At 52.3% G+C, this 23799-nt stretch overlaps 1 protein-coding gene across 1 annotated transcript in view; it reads right to left on the bottom strand.

Moving 5' to 3' along the window:
• The window catches only part of CDH22 (cadherin 22), a 141366-nt gene that overhangs the window by 24580 nt on the left and 92987 nt on the right, over positions 1–23799 (bottom strand). Inside the window, 3 exon segments of the mRNA XM_070382060.1 lie at positions 10313–10566; positions 13186–13379; positions 18030–18197. Of these exon segments, the coding sequence (XP_070238161.1) occupies positions 10313–10566; positions 13186–13379; positions 18030–18197 (616 nt within the window).

Here is a 23799-nt window from a genome sequence, read left to right as displayed (position 1 = left end):
CGTTGGGGGTCCTGGGGAGCCTAGAGGGATTTTGAGCAGGAGGGAGGGAGTTGGCTGTGCCGCTCCGAGGCTCTTCCGAGGCTCCAGACCTGGGATGCGGGCTGAGCCAGGAAGGGGTCTGAGGTCTGGCCGCCGGCCCCTCCCCGCCAGCGCAGCGCGCCAGTGCTAATCTGCGGCTTTTCAGTTGCCGCGTGAAAAAGCCCTTTGTTCCGCCTCCTTCCCGGGCCTTTGTGCGGCGGCTCCAGGCCTGAAAGGCCCGTGTCCAACACATGTCTCGGGCGGCGGCGGCCCAGAGAGGCCCCGCCAGCTCTGTCCGCCGCTTCCCCAGGCTGATAACGCGGGCGGGGGCGCCGCAGGCTGCGCGGCCTACAAAGGCCCCCGAATGCCAAGCAAGGGCTCTTTGTGCAGCGGGGACAATGGAGCCTGGTGGGGCGGGGCACCCCTCCCGTTCCTCCAGCTGGAGGAAACAAGCCCTTCCCGCATCTTCCGGAGCCAGAGCCGGGACACTGAGGACCACGGAGAGGACGACACCAAAACACCCCCTTCCCTACCCGCACTGAAACTTGAAGCCCTGAGATGACCCTTCAGTGGGCCTTGGCTGCATTACCAAACCGCTCCAGGCCTCAGTTTCCTCATCTGTTGAATGGGGATAATGATATCCAGTGCATGTGGGAGGGGCTTCCCAAGTAGCCGGTGGTAAAGAACATGTCTACCAATGCAGGAGATGCAAGAGACATGGGTTTGATCCCCAGGTGGGGAAGATCCCCTGGAGGAGAAAATGGCAACGCACTCCAGTATTCTTGTCTGGAAAAATCCCTTGGACAGAGCAGCCTGGAGGGCTACAGTCCATGGGGTCACCAAGACTTGCACACTGCTAAGCACAGTAGTACCCAGTGGGACTGTGGAGCTCTGGGAGCAGTTGGAGCTGGCTTTGAATCCTCTGCTTCTTATCCACCTGGGTGACCTTGGGCTAGGCACTGGACCTCATTGGCCTCTGTTTACTTGTCTGCAAAATAGGGTGATTCATACCTCACTGGTGTGGGTTAGAGGAAGTAATCCATGGAACTGGGCAAAAGTGACGGCCCTTGCTGTTTTCATATTCACTGCTGTAGTGGAGGCGGAAGCTTGTGGCAGACTGCGAAGGGCTGGGCATGAGGGTGTAGAGGTCATTCCAGCTAGTCTCCTGAGGCCCTAGGTTTTTTTCTTTTTCAGCCATGCCACACAGTATGTGGGATCTTAGTTCCTTGACCAGGGATTAAACCCACATCCCCTGCATTGGAAGCAAAGAGTCTTAACGACGGCACCACCAGGAAGGTCCCCTGAATCCCTAGTTTAATGCCGCCTCCTCTCGCTGAGTTGCTAAGCCCACATCCTCTTTGGCCCTGATCAGCCTGGGTCCTCCTGACCTGGGTGAAAGTGTGTGAGTCAGATCCAAGATGACAATTCCTCCCATCAGAACAGCACTTAACAGTCTGTAGGCTTGCTTTTCCGCCAGCCATCCCTCCCTTCGTTCCTTTATGCCTAAACATTAGTTGAATGCCTTCTCCACGCTGCTCTGTGCTAAAGCGAAAGTCGCTCCGTCATGTCCGACTCTTTGCGACCTCGTGGACTATACAGTCCATGGAATTCTCCAGGCCAGAATACTGGAGTGGGTAGCCTTTCCCCTTCTCCAGGGGATCTTCCTAATCCAGGGATCAAACCCAAGTCTCCCGCATTGTGAGCGGATTCTTTACCAGCTGAGCCACCAGGGAAGCCTAAGAATACTGGAGTGGATAGTTCTCCAGTGGATCTTCCCGACACAGGAATCGAACTGGGGTCTCCTGTATTGCAAGTGGATTCTTATATACCATCTGAGCCACAGGGGAAGCCCACTCTGTGCTAAGCTCTGGGGGTAAAATGGTAAATGAGACAGATGAGGCCCCCCCCTGCCTGGCATCTTGTGAGGCTGATGTGTGGTCAACCCATTTTGCAGATGAAGACGAGATAGGCAGCTTCCCAAGCTTAGGGCTGCCAAGTATGGTTGTGCAGGCTGTGTCCTGCGCAAAGTTAATAGGCTGAAGAGGGGAAGAGGGGATGAAGACCGGCTGGTGGTGTTCTTGCCCAGCCACAGGTGCTAGCTCAGGAAGCATCTTCTCAAAGGAGGACCTTTTCCTTATTTATGAAATGTGCCACATGGGCTAGTGTAACCCTGCCTAAGGTTGCACAGGGACTGTCAGAGAACTTGAATTTGTACCCCAATTTGGGACTCTACCCAGAGTTCTTTCTAGTGCATTGAACCATGTGAAGCAGCAGTGCATGGAGTCTTGGGTCACCATGGACTCAAGCCTGAACTGCTGGATGTTTGGGTCCAAAGGAGGTGGACCCAGACTCTTGAGTAGTGTCGGCTCAGCTGGAAGGAACCACGGAGACCTCCTCCTGATTTTACAGGTAGAAGTGAGTCCAAGAGGCAACAGGGGCCCCTGATCGCCTGGTCGGGGCTGGGCATGAGGCAGGGCTGACGGGAGGATGCCCACTGCCTTCTTCTGTCTCCTCCTCCCTCTGCTCAGACCTGTCCTCTCTTCTCTTTCCTCCCAGTTACTCTTTTGTTTCTTCCTGGAGGGGAAGAGGGGGATGGATTCTAAGTGGAGGCAGCTGTTCTCAAGGCCATGGGAAGGGAGGGGGGCGTGGGGAGCCGCCATCAACCAGCTAAAGACTTGGGGCTGCAGGTCTGTGTGGCTGCCTGGCCCAGGTGGCTTTGTTCCAGCTCAGGGAGCCAGCGAGCGAGAGAGAGAGATGGGTGCAGGGCACGGCACGTGGCAAGGAGCGTGGCCTGGCACACGTGGGGGGCAGCGGGGGAGGCTTGAAGCCCTCACTCGGCGGCGCTCGAGTTGTGTGTCTGGTCTGTGTTGCAGGTGGTCAGTGCGTGTGTGTGGTGATGTGTTACGGCTGGAAGGTACAAGAGTTAGGCGCTCAGACTTGGAGCAGGATGCACAATGACCCAAGGCAAGCCACTTCATCTTTGAGCCTTAATTTTAAGGAAAATGGAAAAGTGATTTAACTCCTATTTTGCAAGTGGTTGGGAGGATTATGTGCCTAGCTGGGGACAGGTGCCTAGTTGGGTTCCAGGAAAATGAATCTATGAGTGAGCACTATTGTTATTCTAATGACGATTCAGAAGTGTCTGGTAAGGGGGACACAGGACCCCCCCCCAAACCCAGCGTGTGGTCTGCGGGCCTGGGGCTGGGAGGTGCCATGCATGGATGTGGGAGCGTTGCCAGGGTCTGAGAAGGACAGGAGGCATCTGTGGTCTAGAAGGTTCTGCTCAAATCTCAGTTCTCATTTGGTCAGCCGGGACCTGGAGGGCAGGAAGGGGAACAGGAGCAGGTGTGAGTGGAAGAGTGCAGTGAGAGTGTAGGTTTGTGTCCGCTAGTGTGTGTGTGCACAAGTGCAAAGAAAGCCTGGGAATTGTGGTCAGGAGTGGGATCTGGTGGCCATCTGCCGAGGTTTGAAACCTAGCTCTGTGACCTTGAGTCAGTCACTTAAGCTCTCTGGTCTTTGGTTCCCTCTTAAAAATGGTGCTAATAATAACACCTACCTCAGAGTGGTTGTGAGGATTAGACAAGTACTACCAATAAAACACTAATAAAACAGTTTTAACAGCACTGGGCCCCTGCCACATGACGTATGGATTAGCTCATTTTTATTTGCTCAGCAAGACTCTGTGCCAGGCTGGTGTAAGGGCTGCACATGCAGGAGCCCCTCCCAGCCTTGCAGATAACTGTCATCACTGCCGCTGCCATTTTACACATGGGGAAACTGAGGCTCAGAGAAGCCAGGCGCCTTGCCCTGGGGCAGACGGGCTGACGGGTGGCAAAGCCAGATTCCCAAGCCACGTGTGTCTGTGCAGAGTCCCACGTCTAACTAAGAGCAGCCGCCTCAGGGCCAGCCCACTGCACCTACGGGTGCCCCCACACCCTGGGAACAGCACAAAACCCTGCTGTTGTCAAGGTCAGGGTGAGAGAAGTGGCCAGGGTGCGCCTTACTGGCTTGAGGGCCCATGTGGGTTTTCGCCACTTAAATATGTGCATATATAGCTCACGCTGGCATGATAAATATGAAAGTGTGCAGACTCATGCATGTCCAGGCTGCCCGGTGCTCCTGTATCCAGGCTCGTGTACACACACGTGCACACACAGCAGGCTAAATGATGCAGTCCCTGCCTGAGCTCCTAGTGGGGGAGACTCTTCACAAGCAAAAGGGGCTGCTCCTCTGACCTGGGGATTCCTCTCTGCTCACTCCAAACTGCCTTTTGACTCTTTCCCCTCCCCCACCCCTTTTAAAGCACACCCTCAAAGCCCACACACAATGCCTAGAAATCTGTATGGGGTTAGTACTGGTTGCAGAATGAAGGGGAGTACTGGGTGTCCAGACCACCAAGAAAAATGGTAAGGTCCATTTCCTGAGATCCTACTATGTTCCAAACACTTAATCCTTCCTCCAACCCTGGGACCACTGATCACAGAACCTGGTCCATAGTAGACATTTAGTACTTTTTTTCTGAATAAATGAATGAGGCAGGAACTACCATGACACCCATTTTGAAGATGGGAAAACTGAGGGTTGGAGTAGGTGCAGTGATTTTCCCATAATTCTGCAACTGAGCTAGGATTCATTCCAGCTTTTCTCTGACTCTAAAAAGAGTACGTCAAGGCTGTATATTGTCACCCTGCTTATTTAACTTATACGCAGAGTACATCATGAGAAACACTGGGCTGGAAGAAGCACAAGCTGGAATCAAGATTGCCAGGAGAAATATCAATAACCTCAGATATGCAGATGATACCACTCTTATGGCAGAAAGTGAAGAGGAACTCAAAAGCCTCTTGATGAAAGTGAAAGAGGAGAGTGAAAAAGTTGGCTTAAAGCTCAACATTCAGAAAACGAAGATCATGGCATCTGGTCCCATCACTTCATGGGAAATAGATGGGGAAACAGTGGAAACAGTGGCAGATTTTATTTTTTCGGGCTCCAAAATCACTGCAGATGGTGATTGCAGCCATGAAATTAAAAGACACTTATTCCTTGGAAGGAAAGTTATGACTAAGCTAGATAACATATTGAAAAGCAGAGAGATTACTTTGCCAACAAAGGTCCGTCTAGTCAAGGTTATGGTTTTTCCAGTGGTCATATATGGATGTGAGAGTTGGACTGTGAAGAAAGCTGAGCACCAAAGAATTGATGTTTTTGAACTGTGGTGTTGGAGAAGACTCTTGAGAGTCCCTTGGACTACAAGGAGGTCCAACCAGTCCATCCTAAAGGAGATCAGTCCTGGGTATTCATTGGAAGGACTGATGCTGAAGCTGAAACTCCAGTACTTTGGCCACCTCATGTGAAGAGTTGACTCATTGGAAAAGACCCTGATGCTGGGAGGGATTGGGGGCAGGAGGAGAAGGGGACGACAGAGGATGAGATGGTTGGATGGTATCACCGACTTGATGGACGTGAGTTTGAGTGAACTCTGGGAGTTGGTGATGGACAGGGAGGCCTGGTGTGCTGCGATTCATGGGGTCGCAAAGAGTCAGACACGACTGAGCGACTGAACTGAACTGAAAACCCATATGCTTTCTGTTGCACCCCATTGTGGAATGCTGGGAGGAAATGAAGTGTTCACTCTCTCTCTGGTCCAGCGTGGGCTTTCCTGTTTTTGACACTCAAGGGAGACTCACAAGGGGGCTGGGGCTGGTAGGGCTGGGGATGGGCTGATAAATAGCCAGTCTGTCTGCAAGGCTGCCTGATCCAGAGATGGGCCCATCTGAGCCCTCTCCTCTTTCTCTTCAAAGCCTTCCAAGACTTCGCACTGCCTCAGGATAAAGTCCCACACCTTCACCTGACATTCAAGGTCCTTCTCAGCTTGTCCCCAAGTGCCCCCACCCTGACCTCCTCTCTGGCCCCAACCCCCCTCCCGTGAGCTCATTCAGCTGACCTCACTGCTCCTGAACTTGACCTCCTGGCTCCCTGATTCTGTTCCTGCCACCAGGTCCTCAGAGCCCCTCCACCCTGGATGCTGCCCTTCCACTCCAGCCCCATCCTCTTTATCCTTGCTCCATCCCTTCTTGGTGGCCAGAGAATGCGCCCCTCCTTGGAGCTCCTGAGTCCAAGCCCCTGCTCAGCCCACTGAGACTTAGACCTGTCACTCGATTCACTCACATGGGGCCCCAGCCTTCCCCTTGCCCTCGTCTGACTCTCTGTGTCTCACGCAGAGGGGAGGGCACTGCATAAAGTTGGAAGCTGTTCAAACTACAAAGAGAATCAGAAAGAAGAAGTGTTAGTCACTCAGCTGTGCCCAACTCTTTGCAACCCCATGGACTGCAGCCCACCAGGCTCCTCTGTCCTTGGGATTCTCCAGGCAAGGATACTGGAGTGGGTTGCCATTTCCTTCTCCAGGGGATCTTCTTGACCCAGGGATTGAACCCGGGTCTCCTGCACTGCAGGCAGATTCTTTACCAACTGAGCTATGAGGGAAGCCCTAAGAGAATCAGAAGCAGGGGTGAAATGGCAGAAGGCTGGACTCAAGAATCAGACAATCACAGGTTAAATCCCATTCCTTCCCCCTTCAGGCTGAGTGACATTGGGAGGGTCACTTCTCTCTGACCCTCAGTCTCTTCATCTGTAAAATGAGTAAACTACAAGCTGAGGGCCAAACACCACAGTGTGAGGCATCTTCCTGCAGATTACTCTGCAGTACAGCAACTCAGAAAAGTCACTCTCTACATCTGCATCTCTGGATTTCCCAGGTACCACCATCCTAGGCAGACTCGCCTAGGATATCACTTCATTTCCAGGAACACACTAAGCCTGTTCCTGCCTCAGGACCTTTGCACTTGCTATTCCTTCTACCCCTGATAGCTCAGTTGGTAAAGAATCCACCTGCAATGCAGGAGATCCTGGTTGAATTCCTGGGTTGGGAAGATCCGCTGGAAGAGGGATAGGCTACCCACTCCAGTGTCCTTGGGCTTCCCTTATGGCCTAGCTGGTAAAGAATCCGCCTGCAATGCAGGAGACCTGGGTTTGATCCCTGGGTTGGGATGATCCCCTGGAGAAGGGAAAGGCTATACCCACTCCAGTATTCTGGCCTGGAGAATTGTCCATGGGGTTGCAAAGAGTCAGACACGACGGAGCGACTTTCACTTTCATTCCTTCTACCCAGAATGCATTTTGCCACATCTTTGTCTAGTTGGCTCTCTCTTGATCATTCTGATGTCAACTCACTTGTCAACTCCTTGATCACTTAATCCGGAGTAGCCCCCTGTGGCCCCAATTGGTCTTATTCTATTACCTTGTTTATTTTCTTCATAGCTCTTATCAGCAATGACCCCTTTTAACCATCTGTTGACTTGTGGCGACAAACATTCAACTACTTATTGGCCGTTTCCCTGCCTCCCCTGCCCCCCAGGAGAAGGCAAACTCCTTGAGCGGAGGAACAGGGTCTTATCACCTCTGTTTCCCCATTGTCTGGAGCAGTGCGGGATATGACATGACTCACACGCCTAGGTGTTGACTGAGTCCAGGACCCTTGGAACTCAGGGAGCTGGAACATAAGCCAGGCTCTGGGCTGCCCAGGTGGTCTGTGAGGACCCCTTCTCTAGCCATCTGTCCCCTTACAGACCGGGTGCTCCTCCCCAGCTCTGTCCTTAGCTGAGCCATCTCGGGCCTGGCTCCAGGCCGGGCAGGAGGAGGAGGAGTTGGGTAAATGTTTGTGGTGTGAAACTGGACCTGTCTCAAGCTCCTCACCGCCTCCACATCTGAGGAGCCCCAGGGAAGGGGCGGCAGAGAGAGATGAAAGGAGGTGAGAAGCAGGTTTCAAAGTTGGCCCTTTCAGTGCAGATGAAAGCAGGGGGGAAGGGAAGTCAACAGAGGGTGGAGGGGGAGGGCTGAGGGGGGAGTGGGGAGAGCAATATTGGAGAGGAGGGGAGAAGGCAGAGGGGTGCGCTGGACCTGGGAGGCAAGGACGAGGCTCCTACTGCTGCCTGGTAACTCTTGTGAGCCCAGGGAACCTCCTCCCCTCCCTGGGTCTCAGTTTCCTGCCAAACAAGGGTGATAATGCCCTCCTGGGAAAGGTCTGGGGCTGAGCCAGAGGCTGACGGGGATGTTTAAAGACTGTATCTATTGTCAGCGGGGATGGAAGGGTGGTGGAGGAGTTCCTAGGCAGTGGAGGGCGGTTTTGGCCATGGGAAGGGTGGAGGCAGCCTAGGAGGCATTCAGGACCTCTGGACTGAGTCTGAGCCCTTCAGCCTATCTTTGAACCCTGTCAGACTTCTCTTGTTGGCTCATTGCTCAGCCTCCTATAGACACCACAGTCTACTCATCTCCAGACATCCCTGCCACTTCTTGCCTTCCTATGCCTATGCCTGGAATAACCTTCTCCTCATAGCCACACTGACCAGACTCAGGTACACAGCTCAATATAATTCCTGCCTCCTCCAGGAAGTCTTTCTAGACCCCCGAGGGTAGCCTCCAATCTGGGAGCCCATAGGTAGTTAAGCATCTTTGTGTCCTCACCTTGGGGTTGCCATGTAAGGTTGCACAGGCCATGCACTGGACAAATCGGAGGGAGCCATTCACATGAAGGATGGTGAGAATGCGACCCATATGGAGCTGAATAATGCAGAGATCCTTAAAGTAACTTCCTTTCCCTCCTCCAATGCTCGGCACACAGCTAGGCACACACTTGGCTCAGGGATCATTCACTATGTACAGGGGTTTCAGGGAATAAACAGGAAGCTCCAGATGCTTAAATTCAGTCAACAGTGGGCATTCACCCCACCCTGACCTCCTCTGGATCACTTTCTTTCTATCTGACATCCTTTCAACTTGGGCCATGGTCAGGGACTCCCCAACTCCTGCAGACTGCAAACCCTTCCAGGGACACCAACAGCACCACAGCATCCCATGGCCTCCGTGCACTTGCCGCTGCCCCTCTTCCTCCCGCGCCCCGCCCCCCTTGCCTCTGTCTCTGCGACTGGCTTTCTCTCCAAGTCTCCTCTTTCTGTTCCTACAGCGTCAGGTCGGTTCCTCTGTCCTTTAGTTACTCCTGCCCTCTTTCCACTGGTTTTCCTTCTCTGGTCACTTCCTCTCACTGTTGGTCTCACTGCATCTCCAGGAGCCTCTCTCTTTTCTTTCTCTGTTTTTACATTTCATTCATTCACCATGCGTCAGGGAGTGTCCACTGAGCGCTAGGCGGTGTGAGGCCCTGAGGATACAGCGGTGAACTTACACACGCATCCCTATTCTCCTAAAGCTTATCTTTTAGGGAGAGGGACAAAGTCATCAGGAAAATGGGTAGCAGGTTAGATGGTGATGAAGGACGAAAGAAAATGGATATGAAGTGTGGGGACACGTTGGGGTGGGGTTGACATTTTAAAAAGGGTGGTCAGGGAAGGTTGCACTGAGAAGGTGACTTTTGAGGAAAGTCCTGGAGGAAGTGAGAGGACCAACCCTGGAGATGTTAAGCGGGAGAACATTCCAGGCAGAGGGATCGGGCGGTACAAAGGCCCTGGGGTAGAGGCCGGCTGGGTGTATCCCTGGAGCTGTGAGGAGGTCAACGTGGCCGAGCAGAGTGAACCAGGGAGGAGGTGAGCCAGGGTCTGAGAGGTTACAGTCAGGCCACACCTACAGGGTCTGGGCTTTTATCCTGAGCCCCAGAGGCGCCTTTGGAGGGCTTTCAGCAGAGGAGGGCCAGTGGAGGGAGGTTTGGGCCATGAGAAGGGTGGGGCGGGAGTCAATTGGCTCCTGTGCCCATTCTAGATTGAAGAGGGGTGATGACAGAAGCAGAGAGAGGCAGTAATCAGGCAAGAGAAACAGGTGGCCTGGACCAGGGCGGCAGCTGCGGAGGAGGTGAGAAGTGGTCAGATTCTGGAGATGTTTTTAAAGCAGAGATGACAGGCTTTGCTGATGGATTGGAGGGAGGTGTGAGAGAAAAACATAAGTCGAGGATGTTTGCAACATTTGTGACCTGAAAAGCTGGAAGGATGAAATTATCTTTTTTTTTTCCTTTTGGTGGAGGACCGAAGCTGAGCCCAGGTCACTGCCGCGTCTGTCACACCTGGTTCTCTCTCGTTATCCTGAGTTCCGTCTCTCTGCCACTGTTCGCGAATCTGATTCCTTTGTCTCTTTGGCTCCCGGTGGCCCGCGTCCATCGCTCTCTCCCCTCCTCCCTCACCACCACCGCCCCCAACCCCTCCCTGTCCCGTCCCCACCCCCTCTGCCCGCCGTCTGTCCGCAGGCGCTGGCGGGGTAGCAGGCAGCAGGCGTCGGCCCCGGGCGGGGGTCTCACCGGACGGGCCGGTTGGCGGCGTCGGGGTCCCGCGCCGTCACCACGCCGACCAGGGAGCCCACCTGCGCGTCCTCCTGTACCTCCAGGAGGCCGGAGGGCGGCCGGAACTCGGGGGGCTCGTCCACGTCGATCACGGCCACGCGCACGATCGCCTGGTCGCGGAACGTGCCTAGGTCAGCGAAGCGGGGGTCCACGAACTTGTTGAGGGCCTCCAGGACCACGGTGTGCACCGGCTGGGACTCGAAGTCCAGGCGCTGGAGGGGTGGGCGGAAGGGAGCAGAGGGCGGTGAGTGGGCTGGGGTCTGCGCCACACCTCCAGGTGAACAGAGCCCAAGTCTGGCGGGGCTGGCCTCGCCCCGAGGGGGCGGGGCCGGCCCCGAGAGGGTGGGGCTGGCTTAAGGTCACAGTTGACTGAGGCATCACTGACTCAATGGCATCACTGACACACGGTCGGGTTACAGGTAGAGAAAGTCAGGCCCTGCTAGGGACAGTCTTGCTCAGGGACACAGGGTCACATACTGAGTCCCAGACTTCCTGCTACCCGGCACACGAGACTGGCCTTAATGTATTAATTTACAAAGCACTGTGTGCCAGTGTTCTAAATGTAGCGACTCATCTAATTTTACAGCGTCCCAAAGAGGCTTGTATTATTATTATCATCCTATTTGACACGTGAGGACATCGAGGCCCAGCAGACTCTGTAACTTACCCTAGGTCACTTAGCAGTTAGTCCCTGGCAGAAGTGGGATTCACATCCCCGGCAGTGGGGCTGTCAAGTTCCAGCCCTTAACCCCACTGCAGGAAAGGCACTGGATCTGTGGCTGCCCAGCTGTGTATCTGCGGGCAATCTGTTCAACCTCTCTGGGCCTCGGGCAGGAGAGTGAGATGAGACCTTCCTGGTGTATTATGGGTGGCAGCTGCTAATGTGAGTTGAGCCTGATAAGCTGGGTGGCCTTAGAGCTTCCCTCAGAGGCCTGGCTAAAGCTACGCTGTCCTGGTCCTCATCAGGGAATGCTGGTGGGTGACTGATGGACAAGCTGCATGGCTGAGTGGACTCTGGCCTCCTAAGGATAACGCCTTTAGAGCAAAGAGAAAGGGCAGTGGTGGAACCATGGGCATCACTGTTACATGCTGGGGGAGCCATCTGGGCAGCAAGGGCCACCTTCCTGGAGAACTGTCCTCTGTCTAGGGACCCTCCTTTCCTCTCAGAACCTCCCCTCCACACTCCCCTTCCCCAACAGAAAAAAAAAAGAGAGAGAAAGAAAAGAAGGGCTACCTCCTCCCTCCATCCTGTTGCCTGGGAAATCGGGATGCAGGGAGGCAGGCGCGGACCTGGCCTGGGAATGAGCGATGGGCTCTGGAGCCAGGTCATCAATCAGGCGGGGCTCTGCTCCCTGAGCCAGCACTGACTCCACAGAGACACCTCAGGCGCCACTGCTGGAGCAGGCGGGGTGGGGGTGGGGTTATGGGGCAAGAGGCAGGGAGGATGGGGGAGTTACTACAGGGGCATCACCGGGGATGAGAGCAAATGCTGTGCTGGGGTCCCTGGGCTGGGCTTGGGGCCTGATTCTGCTGCTCTGTGATGCTGGGCCTCCCCAGGCCTCCAGTTCCCCCATCTGTGAAATGGGCTCATCTTACAGTGAAGACAAGTGGAGGTCAGAAGACCGAAAGCCATGTAATGTTTAAAAGGGTGGATTCTGGAGACAGACTCCCTGGGGCCCTGTCCCTACAACTTCTCTGTAAGATGCTTGGCCTTGGGTGCAAATGACTGAACTCAGGGCCTCAGATTCTCACCTATAAAATGGGCAATAATAATACTGAGAGGGTTGTTGTAGAGATTAAATGAGTTAATACATGGAAAGCATTGGAAAGGAGGCTGGCACGCTATTCACACTTAATTGAAAGTATTAGCCTCATATCCTTATCCTAGTTGAAAAAACAGAGTTTTCTCTATCCTCAAGCCCTCGTGGCCAGGGAGAGAGTTTGATTATTGAGTGAATGAAGGGCTGTCAGGGCAGATGTTTCTGTAGGTCCCAGGAGGCAGAGCCTGGGCTGAAGGGAACAAGATAGATTGTGGCTGAATGGGAGAAGGAGGAGCAGGACACTGGTAGGGACTCAGTGTCCCATCCCTGGGAGTATACAAAGGGCTTACGACTGTTTGTAGGCCAGGCAGGGGACTCAGACCTCCCGTGGAACAGCAGGGTTGGAGTGGACAGTGTCAAAGGCCTGTGCACCCCTGAGTTGCCAAGCTTGCGACCAAGCCCTTGAAGATGATTTTTGCTTTTTTATCTGACCTCTGTCTCCTTTCCCTAGGGGGTGCTGAGTTTGCTGTTTGAGCTTCTGGTTCCTGGGCTGGTCAGTGGGTAAGGAGGCTGTTAGACTCAAGAAAGAAAGAGCTTTGGGGTCACCAGACCTGGGTTCAAATCCTACTCTATCCCTTACAGGTATAATCTTGGGCAAGCCCTTTTACCTTTCTAAATCTCTGTTTTCTTACTTGTAAAAACAGTCATAATATGTTTTCCTTCCGAGGGTAACATCAAGATGAAAGGAAACAGTGAGTGTGAAAGGCCTGGTGTGAACTTGAAGTAGCACAGCGTAGTATGTAAGAGCACAGATTCAAATCTGGATTGACTCCTGGCTCTTGACTGCTAGCTGTGCAACCTTGGACAAGTCACTTAACCTCTCTGTGTCTCATGTTCTCATTTGTAAAACGGGAAGGACAGCATTAGCGTTTTCCCAGGTTGGTCCAGCGTCCCTGGAGAGACTTCACCCCTGGAGTGAAGTGGGATGGGGTATTTGGCTGCTCAGTGACCCCCTACCCGACCCTGCTGCCCTGGGGTCTGTCTCCCCCATCACTTCCGGGGCGGCCGCACCTTCTGCACTACGATGATGGCCTCCTGCGTGTCACTGTCTGTGATGACCTTGAACACGTGCCCGCCGCTGCCGCTCTCCTCCCTGAGGTGGTAAGTCATGTCTGTGTTTTCGCCCACGTCTGAGTCCTCGGCCTTCACGCGTCCCACGGCCGTGCCGATGGGGGCCGACTCCTGAATGCTGAACTGGTACATCTCTGTAGGGGATACAGTTGTGAGTGGGGATGGTAAGGCAGGCCCTCCCCCAGCTTCCACCAGCGCTAGGGGAGAGGAGGGGGGCTCTCAGATGGGCTCCTTGGAGCTCCCTGCTTGGCCAGGACTGGTGTTGGGAGAGACACTTCCTCTGCAGAAATGCCGGACGCAGTGCAAAGAGGAGGGTTCTAATTCTGACCTTGGCTTTATCCCCTGATTGATTTGAGAAAGTGTCGGCAGTTCTTTGGGACTCAAGTGTCCTCATCTGCCCAAAAGGGGACAGAGAAGCACAGTGATCAAGGCTACGGCCCTGGAGTCAGTCCTGGCTGTGTAGTTCTGAGCTCTGGTTTTCCTCATCTGTAGAATGGGAATAATAATAGTGCCTTCCTAATAGCACTGTCATTTCCCAATTAACTGAGATGATAATGCATGTCAATTGCTTAGCACAGAGACTAGTATCTGTTCCCTACCCAATAAATGGGACACATTGCATTCAAATAGTCGGGCTGCACACTGATTTTTTTTGTTGCTGTGGATGTTAATGATATTGGTTCCTTCATTTCCACATATTTATTGAGCATCTATGATGTCCCAGATGCAGCTCTATGCATTGGGGTTCCAGCAACAAGCAAAACAGACCCAAATCCCAGGGCTCACAGTGCTTTTCTCTTAACGGAAGGAGAAAGACACTAAACAATCATATCAGTAAAATAGGATGTCAAATGGTACTTGGGAGAAAAATAAAACTGGGAAGGGAAATGGGGAGTGATGATGAAGGTGTGTGTGGAGTTTTAAATAGGGTAATTGGGACTTTCCTGGCGGTCCAGTGGTTAAGACTCTGTGCTTCCAATGCAGGGGGCGAGGGTTCAATCCTTGGTTGGGAAACTAAGATCCCACATCCCACGGGATGCAGCCAAAAAAACTGTAAATGTGGTAATCGAGGAAAAGACAACATTTCTGCAAAAGTCTGAGGGAGGTGAGGCAGTGAGTCAAGCAGATATTTGGGAAAGACAGAGGGAACAGCAGGTGCAAAGGCCCTGAGGTGGGTGCAGTGCCTGGCATGTTTGAAGACTGGCAAGATGGCCACTGTTACCAGAGTGGGGAAGCAGAGGGGAAACCAGAAGGAGTGAGGGTCAAGTGGAACTCAAATGGCTCCCTGCTGTCCTCCCAGAGTGGAGTTGAAGGTGGGGGTGATTTGCTAAGTGATGGGCCTGCCCAGGGGAAGCAGGGGCTGTGGCACCGGGGATGTGTCTCTTGGAGCCCCCACTGGTCTGAATACCCTTGTGTGGTGTGGCTGTCTCTGATTGACTCTCACAAAAGAGTCTTGGGGGGACTCTTAACACAAGCTGACCATGCCACTCCCCACTCTTTACCATAGCTCCCCACTGCACTTGGAATGAAGTTGTACAAGCCCCTTGGCCCCTGCTGACTTCTGCAGCTTCATGCCTCCAATGCCCCACCTCAACATGAGCCTTAGCCTGGCTGAAGTTCTTGTAATTCCTTCAGGATGACTTGCTCTGTGCCACCTCTAGCCATTCCCTCGCTTTATTCTCCTCTCTGCCTTCACTTCCCCTGTTTCCTCTCCTTTTTAGTCTCAGTGACTATTACCTCCTGTAATGGGGAAGGTTCCCAGACCTCCAGGCTCTGGTCCCGTGTGTCCAGGGCCCCCAGGCTTATCCTATTGTAAGGATTACTGCATTTCCCTATTATTTCCTGTTTATTCTCCCTCCCTCTGTCTTCTCCCTCCCTCCGGGCTGTGAGCTCCTGCAAGGCAGGGACCACATCTCTTATTCATCCGGCATTCATGGTGCCTGGCAGAACACCAGGCTGTCACATAAATGAAATGTTTGAGTGACTAGTGAGTGAATGAATGAAAAGCAGCCTGAGTTACTAGTATACACTCACTAGATTAACACAAATGAAAGAAATCTGACAATACCAAGTATCAGTGAGGATATGGTATGATGGACACATGCATTTCTTCATGGGGGAAAACAATTTGGCTTTATTTAGTAAAGTTGAAGATGAGTTTATTCTGCTCCTCTGTAGACTAAGGAAATTGCATGCAAAACAGCAGGAGGGACACATACAACCATGTTCAAAGTGGTGTCCTCTATAATAACCTCAGACTGGAAACAACACAAATGTCCATGGGCGGGAGAATAGATAAATCGTGGAATACTATACAGCACTGAAAATGAATGCATTATAGCTAGAAGCAATAACATGTGATTTCACAAACATAATTTGGGGAGATAAAAAAGCAAGATGAATCATTTGTATTGTGAGTTTCAATTTAGATAAGGTTAAAAACTTATAAAATTAAACTATAATGTTAGGTGATGCCTACATGGGTGAATCGACCCTAAAGGACTGGATAAAGAAGATGTGGTATATATGCATATTTATATATAATGAAATACTACTTAGCCATAAAAAAGTGAAATTTTACCACTTGCAGCAAGATGGACTTGGAGGGCATTATGCTAAGTGAAATAAGTCAGACAAACAAAGACAAATATTGTGTGATATCACTTATATATATATAATCTAAAGAATATTAAAAAAACATATTCACAGATATAGAGAACAAATTAATGGTTGCCAGCGGGAAGAGGGAAGCGGGCAGGGGCAATATAGGAGGAGGAGATTGAGAGGTACAAATTATTAGGTTTAAAAAAGCTACAAGAATATATTGTACAACATGGGGAATATAGCAACTAATTTATAATTAATTATAACTATAAATGGAGTACACCTTTAAAAATTATGAATCACTGTATTGTACACCTATAATTTACATAATATTATACATCAAAGAAAGTGAAAGTGTTAGTTGCTCAGTTGCATCCAACTCTTTGTGATTCCATGCATAGTAGCCCACCAGGCTCCTCTGTCCATGGAATTTTCCAGGCAAGGATACTGGAGTGGGTTGCCATTCTCTTCTCCAGGGGATCTTCCCCACCCAGGGACTGAATCCGGGTCTCCTGCATTGCAGGCAGATCCTTTACTGTCTGAGCCACCATGGAAGCCCCTATTATCTACTAACTATACTTCGATAAAAAAGAAAAGCAAAGAGATGATGGTCATGAAAGTGGATGGTGGTTAACTCTGGAAGAAGAGGTAGGGGGAGAAGTTATAATCAAGAAAGGACTTGTGGCCGCTTCTGGGTCCTGGTCAGCGGTTACAAGAGTGTTTGTTTTGTAATTATGTACTGAACTGGACATTTATATTTTATGCATTTCTGTTTGTGTGCTGTACTTCCCAATAAAGAAATAAAGAAAGAACAGATGAACAACACGGCTATATATTAAAAATGGATGACCAACAGGGTCCTACTGTACAGCACAGGGAACTCTGCTCAATGTTATGTGGCAGCCTGGATAGGAGGGGAGTTGGGGGGAGACCTGATGGGAGGGGAGTTGGGGAGAATGGATACATGTATATGTATGGCTGAGTCCCTTTGATGTCTGCCTGAAAGTATCACAACATTGTTAATTGGCTATACTCCAATATAAAATGAAAAGGTTTAAAAAAAAGAAAGAAAGAATACATGAGTGAATAAATAAGAGTCTTCCAGGGGCTCTGGCCCCTCTGTCTGCCCCCCTCCTTCCAGCTCAGGGCTGGCACACAGCCTGGCACACAGCAAACTGGGTGGCCCCGCCCTTCACAGGGGCTTTGAAGCTTCCCCATCAAGTGAGTGGGGCTGGGCTGGGGGAGTGGCTGAGGGCGGCTGCTGGACTGGGTTCCCCGGGCAACAGCAAAGACGGGGAGCTGGCTGGTGGGCTCTGCCCACCCCACTTGGCGTCTGGACTGAGGCGCTTAGGCTGCGATGTGCTCTCAGCTAAGGGATTGGATTCCCTTATCTCTCGGGGGTCAGTCCCCTGTGGCAGGGCCTAATGTGAGAGCAGCAGACCTCAAGTAATGACTCGCCCGATAGGGATCAGCCCGGCTCCCCATGGCATTTAGTCTCTGCCAGCTTCGGCGGCTTCCTGGGCACAGCTTTCTCGTCTAAACCTGGGACGGAGGGGCTGGCTGGGCTGATGGGAGGTGGAGGACAGGACCAGAGAAGACACCCCCACTCTGTTGTGCCTGGGGAGGCAGAGAGTGGAAAGCACCCTCCCCCAGTTCAGAAGCACAGAGTCCTCCAGGCTCGGAGGAGAGGAAAAGCCCTGTCTCTCCAGACCCTGGCATTTCTATGTACAAATGATAGGTGCCCCTGGGCATGGCTGCAGCCTCTGTCTGTATGTCTAAAAGACCCCTGTGTCTGTCCCTCCATCCCCAGCATACCTTTGCAAGCTCAGATCAGTAGCAGATCACACATAATAAGCGTGACAGGGGTGTGTGCAAGGACCAGCTGGAGTGGGTGGACAGACAGGGGCTCACTCTTGGCCAGAAGCAAGGTGCAGGGAGGGGTGGTAAGTGTGTTACATGGATGTATGGAAAGTCAGACAACTTTGGGGCTGTCTCTTGCAAAAAGCAAGATTGGAGGGGGGAGGGGGTTGGGGTGACTTGGATGGATAGACAGATGGACAGATCGGGGAGGCCCTCTATGGCGAGGAGGCTGCAGGGCAGCTTGGGGTCAGAGGGTGGCTGGGAGGGATGACCAAACAGACACACAGATCCACTCCTCCCTCTGGGAAGGCCTCACTCACTCTGCGGGAAGCGGGGCGGGTTGTCGTTGACATCAGTGACCACGATGGTGACGGTCGTGGAGCCGGAGAGGCCGCCCAGCTGGCCCGCCATGTCTGTGGCCTGGATCACCACCTCGTAGCGCTCCTGGCTCTCGCGGTCAAGGTCGGGCACGGCCGTCCGGATCACACCTGTGGGTGGGGGGTTGAGGCCAGGGATGCCCCTTGCCGGCTGCCAACTGATACAGAGACCCCTCCCCAGGCAGAGGCCAGGCTCATTCAACTTCAGGAGGGGAGTTGCTGATGCAGAAGACACTGATACGACCACCGTGTAGGTGTGGGGCTCAGCATACACACACAGACACACACACACACCTGCATGCTTATACAGATAGGCTCACAGATAACTCACACTCAGCACTCCACACACACACACCCTCACACACACACTCCTCTCTCACACACATCAGATTCACGCACGCGTGTGTCTTCAGTTGCTCAGTTCGCGTCTAACTCTTTGAGACCTCATGGACTGTAGCCCGCCAGGCTCTTCTGTCCATGGGATTTTCCAGGCAAGAATACTGGAGTGGGTTGCCATTTCCTTCTCCAGGGGATCTTCCTAGACCAGGGATCAAACCCACGTCTTCTGCATTGTAGGCAGATTCTTTACCGCTGAGCCACTGGGGAAGCCCAGATACATGCACATATACTCTAAAACACAAACCTTCCCATCCACTTGTACACAAAACACACACATTATATACAGACATATTAACATACATCCACACACTCACACACATACATACATATTCACACACTCACATGCAACCCAAAAGCAACAGAATATGGACTATTTAGTTTACTAAAAAGAGGCATAAGGCCTAGAATCAGGCACTGTGTGACTCCCCCTTGAGCCTCCGATCCCACTTTCAGGGTCTCAGTTTCCCCATATGAGGGGGAGTCCCGACATTTTCTGGGTGAGCCTGGCCTGTGTCTGATTCATCCTGGATCGGTGTCACTCAGCCCAGAGCCAGCCCCAGCGTGGCAGCTTGGTGAATGTTTAACTGAGTGAACTGGCCTGACAGTCACCCTCAAACACACGATGGAGTCACACTCGCCCGCACATAAACACTGATATGTCTCACACACTTAGACGTACTATTAATACATTAATACACAGGTAACACCTATGAGGTCACATGCACAGGCACACACATAGCTACTAGCACACACTTATTCTCACACACACACATACACCCTCCACGATTAAGTCATCACCCAGCCCTGGGGACCCCAGCCCTTTCCTCTGGGGCCCGGCCCTAGATTCTCTGTCCAGGCACCAGCTAATTGCTGATCAGACAACCCTTCAAACTGTTAATGGAAGCAGGCAGAGGAGCAGCAGAAAGTGGTGGCTGTGAGATGAATTCTGAGCAGGGGAAGGCTGGACTTCTGGTCTCCCAGACACTTGCTTATACGGTGGGAGATCAGGCGGGAAGGGGGAGTTGATGAGCCAGTCAGAGTCCCCCCACCCCTGACCCACTTCAACCTGTGAACGCCAGGTGGTGGCAGGTGGTGCCCAGGGCCTGAACACCAGGTGGAGTCACGCACCAGCAGCCCCACGATGCGCCCCATAAAACCCAATCTCTCCCTCCTGATGTCCCCAGACAGCCCCTAGCCTCCAATAAAGGCAATAGAATGGGAGGAGAGGCTGTGTGTGTGTGTGTGTGTGTGTGACTGGGGGAGCCAGGGGTGGTGCATCTAGGGGGTGTGCCTGCTTTTGTGGGATCCCATGGAGATACGGAAAGTGCAGTCTGTCTAATCAGGGGTCATGGAGACCCTCTATCAGCAGCCTTCAAGACTCCTCAATAAGCTCCCTCCTGACTGCTCCTTGGCCTGGACTGATCTTTCCAAGGGCAGGGGAGACTTGGAAACAGACGAACTTGGGATACATCCCAGACCTGCTATTTGTTGACCAGGTGATCTTGAGCAAAACCCCTCACCTCTCTGGACCTCAGTTTTGTCATTTATAAAATGGGACCATCACATACCTCCCCAAAGAGCAGGATTTCCCCAACTGGCACCGTGGACATCTCGGGCAGGATAATTCCACCCATGAGATGCTGGTAGCAGCGCCCTCCCCCTCCCAGCTACAGTTCCAGACATTGGCAAATGGTCCCTGGGGGGCAGAATTGGTGCAGAGTTTCAACTCATGAGAACTGCATGTGACAGTAACAATAACTGACATGGATGTGCATTTACCCTGCGCTGCCATGGTTCCAAGCACCTTAAGGGAACTGCCTCATTGAAATTGCTCATCAGCCCTATGAGGATGGTGCTATGATTATACCCAGTTTGCAGATGAGGACATGGAGGCACAGACAGGTTAAGTACTGGCCCAAGGTCGCACACGGAGAAAGTGCACAGTCAGGATTCCAGCAGGCTCTCTGGGGCCAGAGCCCATGCTGTGGATGGCTCTGCTGGACCTCAGTAAGGATGGTGGGCCCCTGCCCAGCCAGCCTGGTATCCCCCACCCCACCCACCCTCAGGTACAAGGGGAGAGTGCAGGCCTCTGATAGAGTGATGCTGCGCTTCTGTCTCAGCTCCTGAGAGAGCCCTTTCTCATCTCCGTCCTAATCAGGCAAGCCATGCTTCCAATCATGCACTGGGCTCCTTGCCCCATCTCCCTGGTGCTGGACCTCAACACTGGGATTGTTAGAGGAATCCCTTCTGGGGATTAGGGCAGGACCCAAGTCTGGGATGGTAGGGGCCCTACTGGGAAGGTGCCCTTGTGTGTCCTGTACCCTGAGGAGCTGAAGGAGGGAAAGAGCAGGAAGGGAAGAGAGAAGAGAGGGAGGGGGTGAAAGTGAAGGAGAGAGAGACAGAGAGGAATCTGAGAGGTCAGAGCGGAAAGAGACGGAAAGCGCCACATATTCGGAGGCACAGAAGAAGGGAAAGGCAGGGAAGAGAGGGAAAGGGAGACCCACGGAGAGACAGAGGCCTGGAGAGAAACAGAAAAAAGAAGAAAGCAAGGCCAAGAACAGCAAGGGCAGCATGAACAGACCTCCTCAGGGACGCCAGAGAGGCAGACGGACAGGGAGGGGTGGAGAAAGAAGGTGGGAGGGCCGAAAGGAGAGAGCAGACAGATGGACTGACAGGGGAGTGATCACGGGCCAGAGACGTGGTGGGGGGCTCCCTGCGTGAGCCAGGCAGAGGGGCGGGCGGGGGGGGGCAGGCCAGTCAAGCACTTAAGGTGGGCTAAAGAAAAGGGAAAGTGAAGTCACCCAGTCGTGTCCCGACTCTTTGCGACCCCATGCACTGTAGCCCACCAGGCTCCTCCGTCCATGGGATTTTCCAGGCAAGACTACTGGAGTGTCATTGTCAGAAAAATGCAAATCAAAACCACAATGAGGTACCATCTCACGCCAGTCAGAATGGCTGCTATCAAAAAGTCTACAAACAATAAATGCTGGAGAGGGTGTGGAGAAAAAGGAACCCTCTTACACTGTTGGTGGGAATGCAAACTAGTACAGCCACTATGGAGAACAGTGTGGAGATTCCTTAAAAAACTGGAAATAGAACTGCCATACGACCCAGCAATCCCACTGCTGGGCATACACACCGAGGAAACCAGAATTGAAAGAGACACATGTACCCCAATGTTCATCTCAGCACTGTTTACAATAGCCAGGACATGGAAGCAACCTAGATGTCCATTGGCAGACAAATGGATAAGAAAGCTGTGGTACATATACACAATGGAGTATTACTCAGCCATTAAAAAGAATACATTTGAATCAGTTCTAATGAGGTGGATGAAACTGGAGCCTATTATTCAGAGTGAAATAAGTCAGAATGAAAAACACCAATACAGTATATTAACGCATATATATGGTATTTAGAAAGATGGTAGCAATGACACTATATGTGAGACAGCAAAAGAGACACAGATGTAAAGAACAGACTTTTGGACTCTGTGGGAGAAGGTGAGGATGGGATGATTTGAGAAAATAGCATTGAAACATGTATATTATCAGATGTGAAATAGATCACCAGTCCAGGTTCTATGCATGAGACAGGGTGCTCAGGGCTGGTGCACTGGGATGACCCTGAGAGATGGGAGGGGGAAGGAGGTGGGAGGGGGTTCAGGATGGGGAACACATGTACACCCATGCTGATTCATGTGAATGTATGGCAAAAATCACAATATTGTAAGGTAATTAGCCTCCAATTAAAAAAAAAAAGGATACTGGAGTGGGTTGCCATTTCCTTCTCCAGGAGATCTTCCCAACCCAGGGAATGAACCCAGGTCTCCCACATTGTAGGCAGACGCTTTACCATCTGAGCCACCAAGGAAATCTATGGGCTAAGCTTTGTCATTTATGTCTAGGATCTCAAAGATGTGGAGTCTGGTGATGGGGCCACTGTGCATGGCTGAGCTTGTGGACCAAAGCTCAGCAGCCCCGGCTCTGAGTGGGGCTGGGAGCAGGGGTCTGACTGAGATCTATGCTGTGGGTGATGTGCCACGCTTGTGTGACTGGCCTCCTTGCTGCCCTGTCACTTCTGACTGCAGAGGAACTGGGGACACTTAAGTCTTCATCTCTAGAAATGGGTCATGAAGCCGTGCTGAGTGTGTGAGCAGGTGTCCTCTCTTGACAACTAGGAGGTGGGTACCCTGAAGCCATGCGGCCTCTGGACCCTGTCCCCCTGGGCCACACCCAATGACAGGTTGCTATGGTGATAGCTCCTGAGGAACCACGCCTGCTGGGATCCATGCCTTGGGTCAGCCTCTCCCATGCTGACTCCAGCCTCGGCCATAGGACTTGCTTTGGCCAACGGGACATCAGCAAGTGTGACAGAAGCAGAGATACTTGATAAACCCTTGTGTGCCAGGGCTTGTCTCCTTGGACCCCTGAGACCACTGCACCGTGAAGAAACCCAAGATGAAAGGCCACAGCTGTCCTAGCTGACCTGCCAGCTGACCGTTGCAATGTGAGTGACCCCAGCAAAATAACTGCCCAGCCAACCCACAGAATCGTGACAAATAATAAATTGTTGCTGTTTTAAGCCACCGTGTTTGGGGACAGTTTGTCACATAGCGGTAGATAGCTAACAGAGAAATCAAGATTCCCCAGCCTGTTCCTCTTCTGGGCTCACTCCTGTAGCTGCATTTCACTGGAGGCCATCTGGCTGGAAGGTCCAAGATGGCCTCATGTATTGATACATGCTGGGCAGTTGATCCTGGCTGTTCACCAGGCCTTCTCTCATCCTCCTGTGGGCTGGGCTGATTTCCTTAAACCGTGATCTCAGGACCATGTTCCAGGAGAGAAGCATGAAAGCTGCAAGGTCTTTTAAGACCTAACCTAGGAATCTGCAGAACATCACTACATTCCACTGGCCAAGGCAAGTTGTAAGGTGGCCCAGATTCAAGGGGCAGGGAAATAGACTCCTCCCCCCCTCCCTCGATGGGAAGAGCTGAAGGTACTTTACTAGGAGGCCAATTCAAGGATGGGAGGACTTGATGGCGTATTTTGCCATCTGCTCTCTTCCACACCCCATTCTACCCCCAACGTGGGGAGAAGCATCCTGGAAGCTGGTATCCACCTGAGAGTCTGAAGCAAAATTCTCAAATTAGCTCTTAAACCATCTGGTTCTGGATTTCCTTGGTGGCTTAGTGGTAAGGAATCTGCCTGCCAATGCAGGAGACACGGGTTCGATCCCTGGTGTGGGAAGATCCCACAGGCTGAGGAGCAACTAAGCTTGTGAGTTGCAACTGCTGAAGCCTGTGCGTCCTAGA

Source organism: Bos mutus, chromosome 13, assembly GCF_027580195.1.
Source record: "Bos mutus isolate GX-2022 chromosome 13, NWIPB_WYAK_1.1, whole genome shotgun sequence".
Taxonomy (NCBI): Eukaryota; Metazoa; Chordata; class Mammalia; order Artiodactyla; family Bovidae; genus Bos; species Bos mutus.
Note: the sequence above shows the minus strand (reverse complement) of the source record. Positions and strands in the feature narration are given on the sequence as shown.